Genomic DNA, 14,140 nt, shown 5'->3' with positions numbered 1-14,140 from the left:
AATGTAAAAAATGGACACCTCTTGAAGTTATGCTACCAACAAATAGGGGGCAGCATATCACCGGAGTAATTGCTAACTGCTGCTAACTGGAGTCTGCAGCAAGCATTTTTGCACTTCTTCTGGTTCCCTCGTCTCAAAGTCAATGAGTTGTTTGAGCGGGTTTTCGGTTATCACCAAAAAACATAACTAACTAACTTCTGGGTTAGCCAGAAAAACAAAAAAAACAAACATCATCCCTACACCACTTTATTAGCTCAGTTAGCCGAGCAGCTACTCCGACTACTGGGGGAGGTGAAAGGTTTTCTGGCCCAGGGCTAGCTGGTTAGCATGGTACCTCCCCTTGACATCTCTGCAACACACTACACAGGCCCGATGTCTTTATTTCATCACATTCTGTTGATAGTTTTTGTTTAATTTTGAATGTTTCAAACTAAAATTCTCACGTATTGCACCTTTAAAGCCTATTAAAAAAATGTTTTGTGGAAAATGTCCGTACCTTTAAAATATTTCATGTCAATTATAACATGTTTATGTGATTTCAGGACACTATAAGCAGTAAACAAATCACACCAGTGATAAACAAAGTTGTTGGTCACAGCGAAGTTAGAGCGTGACATCACATCTGGGATGGGCGGGGCCAGCATGTGCACCGGCGTCTGCATATGAGCAGCGGCACACACACACACACACACACATACACACACCTTTCACAACGGCAACACGCTGAAAAGTACCGCCTTGAGAGTGAAGCAGCATAATTTGAGAGCCTGCTATCAAGTTGAAAGCGAAGAAGAGACCGGAAAGGAAAGAGGGAGGACAGGCAGAAGGTATCTGCGGGCGCTTGGCGAGCGACATCCCGGGCAGCGACGCCTGCAGCAGCAGCAGCAGCATCAGGACCACCAGGATGGAGGGGGAGAATCACGGTTTGTCTTCATCCCACTCTCATGTAGTCTAGTTCGGCTTTTAGAGGACGCTCCGAGCACCTAACTGCACCATGAGTGTTTGCTTTTTTATTTTTTCTAGCACTGGTGTTGTTCGTGCTCAGCTGTGCCAAGAATACAGAAATCCAGACATGATAGATGTTCAGTGTGACTGACTGACAGGACTGTGCGCATACATAATTTGGTTTAAAAAAAAAGTCATACAGGGACTCCTCACTCATGTTTATTTAATGGGCATGCACACACAGGAAAAGGGAGAAACAGTTGGGTTTTTGTAAGCCAGCTTAAAAACAGGTGGCATGTGTAGTATCCCCAGCCAGAAGGGATAAAAATATAACCCGTGTGATGAATTATTAAGCATCACACTGCTGCTGTGACAGCATGCTGGACACTGTAGAAATCCACATATTTACACAGAGGAGTGAATGCAGAGATAAAGTTGATGTTTTGATGGGAAATGATGCAAACTGGTTTATTTATACCACCCAGTCTGTGGTGCACCGGCTCTCTAGATGACACACTTTCACTGAAACGCCTTCTCACAAAACCTCTTCTGTGCAGGAAATTCAACGTATAGGGTGACGACGTGAGGCCACGATGAGCTACAGATGATGGCTCGGTTTTTAAGCTCTGTTAGAGGCTTCATCTCAATTATTTAGCACTTTAGTTTTTCTCTGAGCTTAATGCATCTCAAAATAGAAGCACCAGCAATGGCCTCATTGCAAGATTTCAACTGATGCTCTGCTGAGGGAAGGGAGGGCCGCTCCCCCACATAATGAAGTTCAGATCGAACGTTGGAGATGAACATTTCGCACTGGCGTACACGTATTCTTGCGTTTTGAAGCTGTACGTTGAGTTTTAAAGGAGTACTATGTAGTTTTGGGGAAGATGATTTAATCAGAAGAGAAAAAAATGAACTTAATCAACAAACTCGCTTCATTTTCATGACTTAACAAACTGACCTTTAAGGACAACGCAGTTTCATTCTGTTTCCCTTTTTTTATACGTGGCGGACCCTGCCACCTTTCTAGCTTCAAACGGTGTTATGGAACCTTATTTTCCTCTGAGAACAGCTTGTTTATTCAGTTATGGAAAAGATTTTGTGTTATTACCTCATTTATATCGTAAATATTACAATTCTGAGTTTGAGTTTCTTCTCCCAAACTGCACAGTGCCCCTTTAAGTATTCATCATGCCAAAAAACAAGGATGTTTACAGAAGCAGAACCACTTACATAAAGTGGACTCCAGTTAAATCCAACAAAATAAAGCACAATTTAAGGCATATCATTTATTTTCTAGATGTTTTTCCTCAATATATTATATATTATGTTGCTCAAAGATAAACATATTTGCACATTTTACAAATAATTTGTGTGCAATGGTCAAAAAATGATGATGATTTAAGCATTTGAATTCACTTAGTGGCAAGAATATATGAAGAAATATCTGAAAAAAGCCTGAATGTTGCATAAAGTTTGAATTTCTACATAATGCCCCTTTAATCATTTGCCTTCTTATTGGGTTATTCACACAAAGTAAACACAGTCCGGGAGTGACTTCTCGGCAGCTCGTACAGACTCATAATTATATTTATTTGCAGCCGCCCCCCCTCGTCAGCACTTCGCCATTCAGCTGAAGAATCAATTGACGATTATGTAATTATGTGTTCAAGTGTGAGGACGTGTCGAAGCTGAAGTCCAGCACATTCAAATAATACTCTCACTGTCCATGACTCATGGACCTGAATGATTAACAGTAAGTGTTATCATTGTTTCTGTCCCTGAACACAGACTGTTCAGTAGAGAGCATAGAAGGAATCCATCCGCTGTCGAGACTTGACTGTCATGCTTTTATTTTGGCATAGCTGCGTGTTTTTTTTCTTATTATTTATACAGGCTAGACTTATGCAACAAAAGTGGTCGTAATCGTGTGAAGACTTGCCACGTGCCTGAGGATAATCTGTATATTTTATATAGCCTCACAGTCACATATGTCATACTTTATAGCAGGATTACCACACTGTGTTTTTTTGCTTTCTGGTGCCCTAAAACCAGCTATCTTAGCATTCATTCGGTGCTGCACTCTTTCAAAACTTCAAAAGCTGCAGGTTGTCAAAACCTCTTTGTTTTATCTTCTTCTTTTTTCCATCTACCTGTCAGTGCAGCTTTGCATAATGCACACAAAGGAAACAGTGTTCTGGTTTAAAGGCGTGGTGCACTACAGCGGCAGGTACGTGTGGTTGCTGCGGTTATGGGTGTCATCTGTCTCAGTTTGACCCCTCCTTCCTAGATGAAGGGGGTTGACGGAAATATAGTTGCTTCTGTTGTCTTGTAATAAGTTGTTTTTCTACTATGTGCTGTCACTCTACTCATGTGAGAAGACAGGTTTACTCCAGCACTAAGCTCCTCTTACATTCAAAGCGCACTCAGATGAAAACTGTCAAATTCGCAGCAGCAGCAAATCCTCAGTGGACTTGTGCAGACGTACTCCTCAAAAAAAAAGATTTTTTTAAAAAGACGGAAGGTGAAATCTGGCACCTCATAGTCAACTTGTGCTGCAGTTGCACCTCTTACTTAACCATGTAAGAGTATAGAAATAACCGTTATTATATTTATTTGTTAAGCTCAAAACATGATCTCACGCCGCCGATCACAAAGAGATGCAGATAAAGAGAGAGGCACACAAAGGCAGGATATTTAAAGCTCCGAGACAGATGGAACAGAAAGTGGGCTACGGTGCTGCAACTTACTATCAGAAAGATGTTATTTAGCGCATTTAATCTATATTTAGCCCCGTCAGCTTGACGTCTGGTGGTGGTGTGTGTTCAGCTGAGGTGTTCTGCTCCCACCTAGCCAGTTGTTAGTCACTGCAGGTGATAATGTGCTATGTAGGAGTTCCACCAACACAGATCAGGGAGCTGTGTGTAGGTTTTTACATCCAACTGAGGAAACTCTTTCATCAGACTTCTTGTCTACCTTCCCGAGCGTTTGAAGACAAACATATGAGTCCAGTAGACTGTCTATTGAGAGTCTTCTGCTTACTAATATTTGTACAAGGGTGTGAGGGTTTGGCCCACCACATGTTTCTAACGAAAGAGAAAGTTATATAATGAATACCTGTGTATGCTGTTCTGTTTTTTTGTGAGGGAACTTGGGATCTACGGAAGCCCGGAGAGGCTTGTGAATTATTTTTTTTAAACAGCTCAACTTTTGTGTCAAATACAGGAGAGAAAACAATGTATTAATCATCAGAATTTTTTTCTTTCTGGCCTCTCCATTTTCACCATTTTGCAATTTAGCACAATAGGTGCTTGCTTTTGGACTGTGGGCCACCAATAACTTTCAGTTTTGGCCCTCCAAGGGAAAAGGTGTGGGAAGCCAGGATATATGATGTGAATCACAATTTCCCAGAGCTCAAAGTGATGCCTTTGTGCTTCTTTTTTACAACAAACTATTTAAAGACTCATTTACTGTCATGAATTACAGAGAAAAGCAGTAAATTTAGCACATTTAAGAAGCTGGAAGCAGACTAAGGGGACAAATTAAACCTAGATCAGCTGTGATGAACTTAATTTGTTGTGAGACTGAAGCCTTCTGGCTGCTTTAGTGAACCAAGAGTAAAGGTGTTGTTCCACGCTCTGTCCACCTGGTGGCATGTCTGCATAACCACTCAAGTTAAGTGTTCATTTGGGTCCAGTTCAAAGCCAAGACTACATACGCAGCACTGTACAGAGGAGATCTCAGCAGCCTGTTTCCTGCTTTATGAAGGTGTTTGTTTCATGATGCATAAGCACATTTAGTCACTAGATATTATGAAAGTGTATTGATTATAGGAAGCTTCTTATTTCAATTAATAGAGGTTGTATGATAAACTACAGAATCTGGATTAAAGCTTGATTAGAATATGATACTGTGGATTTGAGTGGGTTTTATGGTAGATGTGCTATTATAGTGGGCAGATTTCAATATGTTTCCTTGCAGGTTCTTTATCCCATCGGGAGACTCTCGACTATTCACAGTCATCTGAACTGAGTACGTGCACAACTATTTATGTTTGAATCCAGGTGATTACCTCAGCCAATGAGGTTATGTTTTCATCTGTGTCGGTTTGTTGATTGGCTGGTTTGTCAGCAGGATTACACAAAAGCTACTGAACAGATTTCCTCAAAACTTCTGGTGCAGATCCGGATTAAGGGACGGATCCAAAACATTTTTCTCACTTTCTTTCATTTTTCAACATTTTCATTAATTTCTCAGGTTATAATACATGGATCTTGATGGAGAAAATCAGGTGTATTTTGGTGGCTGGTATTGATGAGTGGGTACAACTTGATTCAGATAAAGGCTTATTTATACTCCCTTTACATAATGAAATAGATATGTCCGTCACAAATGATATAGTTTAAGCAGTACAGCAACTAGAGGGCGCTGCTCAGAGTCAAATTGGTCTTGAATGGACCTCCACTTTTTCTTTGTTACTGCCCAATCTCCTCCCAGCTGTCCTTTCATTGGTGGACTGGTGGATGTTTGAGGGGCCCAGGGGGGAAAATATAAAAAGGGCATCACATACCAGCGGGGGGCACCAGCGCCCAGAAAGTGGTGACATAGGCCTATTTATAGTGAAGAGAACATCATACAGATGTGTAATTCATTCACCAACTCGCATCGAAACTTCTCCTCGAAAACTTCTGCCATCTTTAAAACTTCTTCCTCTTGTCCTGTGGTCGTGTCTCGCTTGAACTATTGGCTACATTGCCCCTTATGACTACCTGAGGTAATGCTCCGTTGGTCTGTATCCGTAAGCTTTCAGAAAACATGGAAATGGACAGACGAAATGAACCCAGAGTACGGACCGGAGGATCTGTTTGTATCCGTATGCGTAGCCAACGTTGAGCACAAGGGAGCCTTAAAGGGGATAGTTAGGCCTTGGCGGAGGTATGCGTTCTACTGAGTGCCATCCTAGTTTAACACTGTTTTTGTCTTGGACAAACGCTCCAGAGCCACATGAGCTGTCTGTGGGATCAAATAATCATCGCACTGAGAGCAATCCTACTGTATAATTGATCATTGTGTATTGGCACCTATGGGCACTACGACCACTGTGTGTATCCTCGGGGTGTATTTCCTTCCTCATAAAACATTTGCAAAGCTTTTCAACATTGTTTTCCTCCATGTTTACTTGCCGGGAGTGTTTTTCCTCCCTGTTCCTGCTGCATATTCTAGCTCATCACCACAACCACATGCAGATCGGGGGAATAGTGTGAAACCATCCTCGTCTCTAACTTTGTGTTGTACCTCGCTCAGCATACCCTCTGAGACCTTATGAGGCAATATTACGCATAATGAATTGAAATTTACTGTCGTTGCTAAGGCTAATTTGCCTTCATGGACGTCATTAGGGGCACTTACAGTTCGCTATGTGGACTCAGGCACAGCCACTTGACAGTTCAGTGTAATATGTTGACATTATTCCATTTACGGCAGTGAACTGATGTCTTTTTGACCTTGTTAGCAGGGATGAGGAGTACTAGGCCTACGAGTGCACTCCACACACCCACTATCTTTCTTTCTATCTATCTATCTATCTATCTATCTATCTATCTTTCTATCTTTCTATCTATCTATCTATCTTTCTATCTATCTATCTATCTATCTATCTATCTATCTATCTATCTACACCCACCTGTTTACCTGTTTATGCTCCCTGCAGGTGCTCAGCTACTTGCTGACAACACACTCTTATTCAGAGTGCTAACGAGTGGAGGAACATGCATACTAAAAAAGAGAAGATGAACTCTTTGTGCTGACTTCACCGTGTGCCTCTCGTGACAGTGCTGCTCCTCTGGGTGATGTGCAGCTGCAGCATTTTAAGGGTTGGTCGGGACTGACTTTGCAGTTCACGCCGGGGTCACTGTGAGGCGCTCGGGGGCTCGGAGGCTGACGATTGTTGGATCGGAGTTGAAATGAAGCGTGTGTCGTATCTACATTGTTCCGTAATTGCCACCTAGCCCTTGATGGCGGCGTCTGACAGAGAGCGTAGATTTGACGTCTTAATTAACGCCTGGCACTGAATGAGAGCGGCCATTGTCAAGGAGTGAGTGGCACTTTGTGAGTGACGCGCGGGCTAATTCAGAGTGGCAGAGGTTCAAGGGTGGAGGTAAACATTTCCTGCTTTGCACCACAAGAGGAAGTAAAAAATCCAAAGATGAAATCAATTGACGTTGATTATGACCGCATCTGTGGCAGAGCCGGGCGGGTTTTATTTTGCTCTGAGTGTGTGTGCTCTCCAAAATGTGATTGTGTCATGGTGAATTGCCTCAATAGGTGTGAAAATAACCTAATCAAAACAAATGGCTCACAGTGTTTTGCCCAGGAGCAAATCATTTCTTCTACCCCGTTGCCAAGCAACAATGAAATCTTGATTTTTATGTACAAGGCTTTTTGAAGCCAAAAATGATGAGTGACTAGAAGCAAAAAGCAACAGAGGGAACTCAAACGCAACGCCACACAAGACAATAAAAGGACTTTGCCGCTCATAGTTCGCCACGTTAAACTTCCTCCTTAATTGTTTCTCTAATTGATTTTCCCTTATGATGTAGCTGTAGCACGCGCTTCACAATACAAACCCGACTTTTCCGTCTGTGTGTGCAATATTTTAGCGCTAAGAATATCTGCTTGAATTAGTATGGAAAGTAGCAAGTGGGAGAGAAAGAGAGAGAGAGAGAGACAGAGAGAGAGAAAGAGAGAGGGAGAGCAGAGGAGGATAGAGGGAGGCTGCACAAAAGGGGAACAGGGAGAAAGCAGAAGTGATCTCGGCGTCCTCGCAAGTTGCACATTTTAATCGAGGGGGAAGAGAAAGTAGGTGAGTGTGAGAGGAGGAGGAGGGGGGGAGGATTCATCCCAGCCAGCAGGATTAGGTGAGGCAGAGTGACACAGGAGCAGGACCTCACAGTCGGAGCCCTCTCCATGGACTGAACGGCTGCGGGAGCTCTGAGTGAGTCTGTGCAGGCACAGCGGGGAGCCTGGCCCTCCGTGACTTCCCATTTTACTCCCTCTTGGTGTGAACGGTCAGGAGGCAGCGGCAGCAGCCACTATCAGAGACACTTTCACGCTCAGACGCGATGGGGACGGTGAGCGAACTTTGCGTGTCCAGCCTTCAGACGTTCTTGTGTCCAGCTGTGAAGCCGCCCCAAGATGCTCCAGGTAAAGTCACATCAGTGGGCCTCCTTTGCATCTTTGTGGTATTGATAGCATGTTTTGTGGTGTGTTGGCTTCATTTTAAAGGTGCACTCTGTTGTTTTTAACGCCTAAACAAACTAAATAAGAAACTCTTTGTTTGCATGACTAAATAAACAAACTGACCTTAAAGGACAACGCAGTTTCATTATGTTTTACTTTGTTTATATTTGGCGGACCCTGCCACCTTTCTAGCTTCAAGCAGTGTTCTGGGGACCTTATTTTCCTCTGAGAACAGCTTGTTTATTCAGTTATGGAAAATATAAATATTTCTGAGTTGGTGTTTTTAAATTCTGAGTTTGAATTTCTTCTCCAAAACAACACCGTGCTCTTTAAAGCCATCATGGTGTTTTAGTTTTGAATAACTTCTCGTGTGTTTTGGAGGAAGAAAACCTGTTGATTGACTGTGTGTGTGTGTGTGTGTGTGTGTGTGTGTGTGTGTGTACCGCTGATGATGATGCCAGTTGGACAGAAATAGAGGGAGCTTCTCGTGGCTAAGGAGGCTCTCTCATTACGCACAACTTAAACCTCTGCGCACACACAAACACACACCGAGAGCGTGAGAGAGAGAGAGCTAATACTCACTGAGCAGATTTAATCTCCAACACACATCCACCGCCAGACTGAGTGACACCTCAAGTGAAATCACAGCCGCGCAGCGATCATGCTCATGAGGATCTTGATAATATTGCTGTGTCTTCCTAAACCTGGATAAACAAACTCTTGGTGCTTTCCCAGTTTAATTACAGATGGAGGTGCAGGGAGAAGTGGAGCTAGCCTCTTTTTTCTTTCTTATACTCTCCGTCTGTCAACACGCTCCCACTTTGTCCTTTCACACTGGCGTAATAACGAGATCCGAGGCCGAGGTGTGCGTGTGTAGTCTGTTGTGTGGGGTTAAGCGTTGCGACTGTGCTTAAAACACTGTTGACATGACTAAAGCGCCTTCGTTGGGCTGTGGTGAATCAGCTGACTGAGTGTGTAGCAAGGGGAAGCGATGCTGTCTCAGTGATTTCAAAACACCTGAATCAGCAGCACGGAGCTGCATAAAAAGTGTGGACTATATTTGTTTCGGACATGCAATGGGGGAAGTCATCTGGATTGCTTTGGAGTCAGGAACATGGAAACAGCAGTGACTTAGATATATTGAAGATTAAGTTTCTCGTTAGGTATCATAATGTCAGTTTGTCATTTGAATATTCAGCCTCCGGCCCAGTTCGTGGGCTGAGAAGCAATGAATTCCCAAAGGCTTCATTTCAGCTGTCGCCCGCCTGCAAGTGTCAGTTTCTTTGCTTATACTGTAAAAAAAATGAGGTTGGGCAGTGTGCTTCTGTTTTTGATTGTGAATCATGCGAGTGATTCATGTGTGACTCATCTGAGGGTTGTCCAGCGAGTTCACGTTGTATCAGCAGAAGTATTAAATCACTCCCTAAAACATCGCCAAAAGCCGGTTGACACGAGCTGTTGGAAAGAACAAGTGCACACGTGAGAGAGAAGTTTTAAAAAACTGGCTGACCTCATGCAGTGACATCTCCGCTTGCATCTAAGTCAATAACTGACTGTGGATGTTGCTGTGAGTCTAACCTTCACCGTCACCGTCAAGTGTGGCTCATCATTCCCGGTTAATCATCACAGGTCACAGGCCTGGGAATGATACCGTGCAGAGTATCACTTAAAGCAGACGTGATCATAATTTAGCCCATTAAAGGTGCAGCATGTAAGAAATGGCCACCTGTTGAATTCATTCTCCAAATGAATCGGAGGCAGCATATCAACAAAGTAACCACTAACAGCTGCTGTTAGTAACTGTAGCTGCTGTCAGCTAGTGAGCTCAGTTAGCCATGCAGCTAATGGTCCATCCTTGGACTGGGACGCAATGGGGAATGCTGGCAGGAAGCGGAGCCATGACGTATCATCAAGTGTTACGTGTTACAGGCTATCTTAGCTTTTTTAGCCTAAAAAGAACATAATTAAACACCTTTATTAAATGCCACACGGATGTCCCTTAGTCCGGAAACGCCACCCGACACGACAGTTACTCCTTACTGCTGTAGCTGTATGCTTTGTGCTAACTTTGTTAGCCACTGAACAACTGTTGCTGCCGCTACAGCTTTGTTCTTTGGCTCAGAGGCTGTGTGTTTTGTGCTAGCTGAGTTAACTAGCTGCTGAACAACAGGCTTGCAGGCTGTTTACTGTTAAACAACCATATTCAATACCTAATTTCTCACTCACATGTAAGAAAACTTAAAATCATAATAAATGGGAACAACGGACATGTCTAAAGGTAGCATGTTAGCATTGGGAAATTTTGGCTGCACTTTTTCTGCCATCCTTGTGCCACTAGCTCGCTAATAGCTTTTTTTTCTGACATGGAAGTTACTACTGTAGGCTCCAGGCGCAGCTGAGGACATAGTAAGCTCTTCAGGAGCATGAACAAGCCTGTTGACAGCAAGAACAAGAGTGTTCGAGAATATTGGCCAACTCAGCTTGTTGTAGAGGAGGGGATGATGTAGTTACACAGTGGGTGATGATGCTAACATCATAGTGGTTTCAAGCTTTTTGACTTGTGACCCTTAGGTTCTGTCTGGAGTCCTGGAGATCCTGGTCCTCACTGATGTACTGTAAAACATGGTTAAATACACGACGGATTTTCATCTGCCTGTACAGTATCTTCTGCCATCATGTGCTATGTGTAAGAGCACAACTAGGCTATTAAGCAAGTTAAACACACTTCCAGTAAATGCTGACGACAGCGGATGGCCTTTGAGGTTTTTACTGGAAGTAATTGTGAAACTGTGAAAACAGTACTGGACAATAGAAAGAGATAAGAGATAAAAAATCAGAAAAGAATGGATTTCCATGAACAAGTGCACCTACAGTATATATATATGTGTGTGTATTTATTCTTCAAATCTTTTGCTCCCTCATATTTTCCTTGCAACCCTTTCAGGGGTGCACACTTCTAACTTTGTGTAATGATAAAGTAAAGCACTGATTTTAAGGCCTAATTGATTAGTAAGCCTCTGCACACTTACATGAAAGAAGATCATAATGTTAATATCTAATTGGACAGATTTCATGTATGCTTTGCTTCGGTGAGACAGAACTGATCCACTGGTAAAACACAGTTTGACGTGTTTTGGATGCTGAAAGAGACAGTCTGCCAGAAAGCTGCTTCAAAGAGGAGTGTGTGGGAATCCAAACAGAGGCAGATGAAATCCACACAGCTCTGTGAGCCAAATAAGACCTTTCTCTTGGCATGGGCGGATTTGTTTTTCTCCGAGTTCTTGCTTTTTATTTTGAAAAAAAAATAGCACGAAGGCGGCGCGGCTGCACAGAAGCTGGATAATAATGTCTTCAGTTGTGTGTTTACGGCTACTGTCTAACGCACTCCGAGTCCCACTGTTGTGCTGTAAATGTGAAGACATGTTGGCCTCATCAAGCTTTCATGCCTGCAGACACGATCCATCTATGAACAGCAGGGGTTTCATCTTCTCGTTCCCCAAGACTTATGCATAATTAATCACCGTTGAACAAATGCTCTGTCAGTCTACTGAGACAGTGATGGTGCTGGTTGGGGTGACCATGTCAGTCTCAGAAATGTACGCAGTGCAGATTGCTGCGAGTCTAGCCTGAGGAAGAGTGACTTCTAGACAGCTGTCCTACTTCATCAGGCGTTTCACACTAGCTCTCTAAAACTGTTGGAGCCTCCAACAGCACTATCTCTGTGTGCATATTTGCGTAAGTGTAGGTGACTTCTGCTGTAGGCAGAATTATCTAGCAGTTCAGAATTCACGGAGAGCATTTTATACGTATTAAAAACAGAGCTTTATGTCTGTAACTGAAAAGTGATCAGCCGCCCACAGAGTTTCTCACAACCGCATGAGAAAAGCGACAGGAGAGCGAGATTGTATTTATTACATGACTCATGTCAGTAATGTATCACTCCAGTCTGCATTGCCTCTCACCCAGAAAATTATAGGATGGATTGAGCCAAAGGTCTCATTACGTCTGTCTGCACCTGTGAAAGTTTCAAAATCAGCTCGTGCAGTGAGTCATGGGGGCACGGAGCAGCAAAAACTACAGCCACAGCTCGTGCCAGAGAATGCTGCCGTGCATGCGGTAACATTTTCTCATTTTTTGTGTCGAGCAGGTGTGTGGAAACTAATGTCCTATTTCTCAGTAGGAATGAATTGTGTTTGAAAGTCAAAGAGGCAGAGGAAAAGCATGCGTGTGAAGTGACCTAACACGCCAAAGCTACTAATGTGTTGCTATTCGTGTCTACATGCACTCCTGTCTGTTGTTTTTAATATATATATATTGCATTGGGATTAGGCCTGACTTTCCCCTCGTGTCCTTTCTGTTCTCTGCAGGTAGAGCTGTAATTACTATAGATGATCAGCAGGGGTCACTCTAGGTATCTCTTCTCATGGCATGGTTACACAGAATTTTCCCACACATAGAAGACAGAACCATGTGGTTTCAGGAATGAGCCTCCATGTGAGCAGGCTTGCAATAAAGGGTCATTCCCTGATTTCACACATCAAGATCAGTTTCAAAACTATTACGAGAATAAACGTTGGCAATGTAGATCTCTGCAAACCACTGATATGTTGAAACTTTACATCTTGTGACACTTTTGTGCCTGTGGTCTGAATAGGTGAAGGCACAAAAAACACTTCTGGTTGGGAAAATTTCATGTTTTGGCCTAAACACACACGTCACAAACACGTCTGGCAATTGTCCCGAGGCCTCCTTAATAATATCTACTGGTTTCATACTCACAAATGTTGAAATGCAGTTTTGAACTGCTGCTGCTGCCAGTAATGGAAAGGCTATGTTATAAATTGGAGACATGGGGTTTGAAAGTCCTGTGTGTTGTTTACCAAATCCAGCGTTTTTGGAGCTCAGTGTATACTAAAGACTCGGCCTCTGCTGAATTCATTTTGACCTTTATTTCCCTGGAATATCTTATTCAGAGCTGAATCTGAAAAATCACCGGCTTTGCTGTTTGAAGTCAGTAGGATTCATGGATCGAAGGTCAGCCAGTGGACAGAGTAGGAGGTTGTTTCGCAGGAAGGCACCCTTCTAACATGCGAACCAGGATCTCTTGGCTCGGTCACTGGCAACAACACTAATCCACAGGATCAACTTAGTACGCTAAGACCGAGCAACAGCTATTTCATAATATGACCGAGGCTCTTGTGAGGTTGAAATGTGCTCGGATGTTAGCGAGCTACTTTCAGCTTATGCAGATTTAGCTGCTTAAAGAGAGATCACGTACAGCTGGAAAGTTGTCGAAAGAAGCTCTGTCTTTACTTTCTAACCGTCCCTTCATAGCAGACAGCGCAGATTCACGTCCCCGAGGAACAAGACAATATCCAGTCCAATATCCCTGCCAAGAATACCTGCAAAGCCTATATTTTTAACTTTATGTGTCATAAAGGTGTCGTATATGGAGGACTGGAACTGCCAAAAATCAAAAGTAAATAAATAAATGGCTCACTATGTGAATTAAATACACCAAAACTTGTATTAAAAATAAATGTAGCCATTAATTAATGTATCAACTGTGACACAATTGATATTTCTGTGTTCATTTACTTCTGTATTTATTAACATTTGTATTAATTCCCTTATTCTTTTACTTTTCCATTTTATTTATGTAGTTATTCATTTTAAAAATGTATTTATTTCTGTATTATTTTTTCATTTGTATTTTGCAAGAATATACATAAAAATGTAAATAAGTAAAAAGATTTATGAATGAATGGGAAAGTAAATTTAAAAAATTGAATTAATACAGAAGTTAATATATACAGAAGCAGCCTTATTTGTGGTGCATGTAATGGCATATTAACTTATTAATTGAGCCATTAATGTATTTTCCATTTTGGCAGTTTCAGTCCTCCATACTGCCATGCGTATTTTTGTAGGATTTGAGTCCATGGTTTATGATTTAGGT

At 42.5% G+C, this 14,140-nt stretch overlaps 1 protein-coding gene across 2 annotated transcripts in view; it reads left to right on the top strand.

The window, feature by feature from the left end:
* Nucleotides 1–692: 692 nt before the first annotated feature.
* cyth1a (cytohesin 1a) overlaps nt 693–14,140 on the top strand; it is a 43,521-nt gene continuing 30,073 nt past the window's right edge. Inside the window, exon 1 of one of the 2 annotated variants that reach the window (XM_084370678.1) lies at nt 693–923. In XM_084370678.1, coding sequence (XP_084226804.1) covers nt 905–923 — 19 coding nt within the window. In that variant the 5' untranslated portion in view covers nt 693–904. Of the gene's footprint in view, nt 924–7,770; nt 8,146–14,140 lie in introns of those variants that run through there. The other variant, XM_084370676.1, reaches the window with a different exon arrangement.

The sequence above is a fragment of the Pagrus pagrus genome (genome assembly GCF_965226575.1).
Source record: "Pagrus pagrus genome assembly, chromosome: 13".
NCBI lineage: Eukaryota > Metazoa > Chordata > Actinopteri > Spariformes > Sparidae > Pagrus > Pagrus pagrus.
The sequence above is the reverse complement of the archived record's forward strand: the minus strand, read 5'-3'. Positions and strand labels throughout refer to the sequence as shown.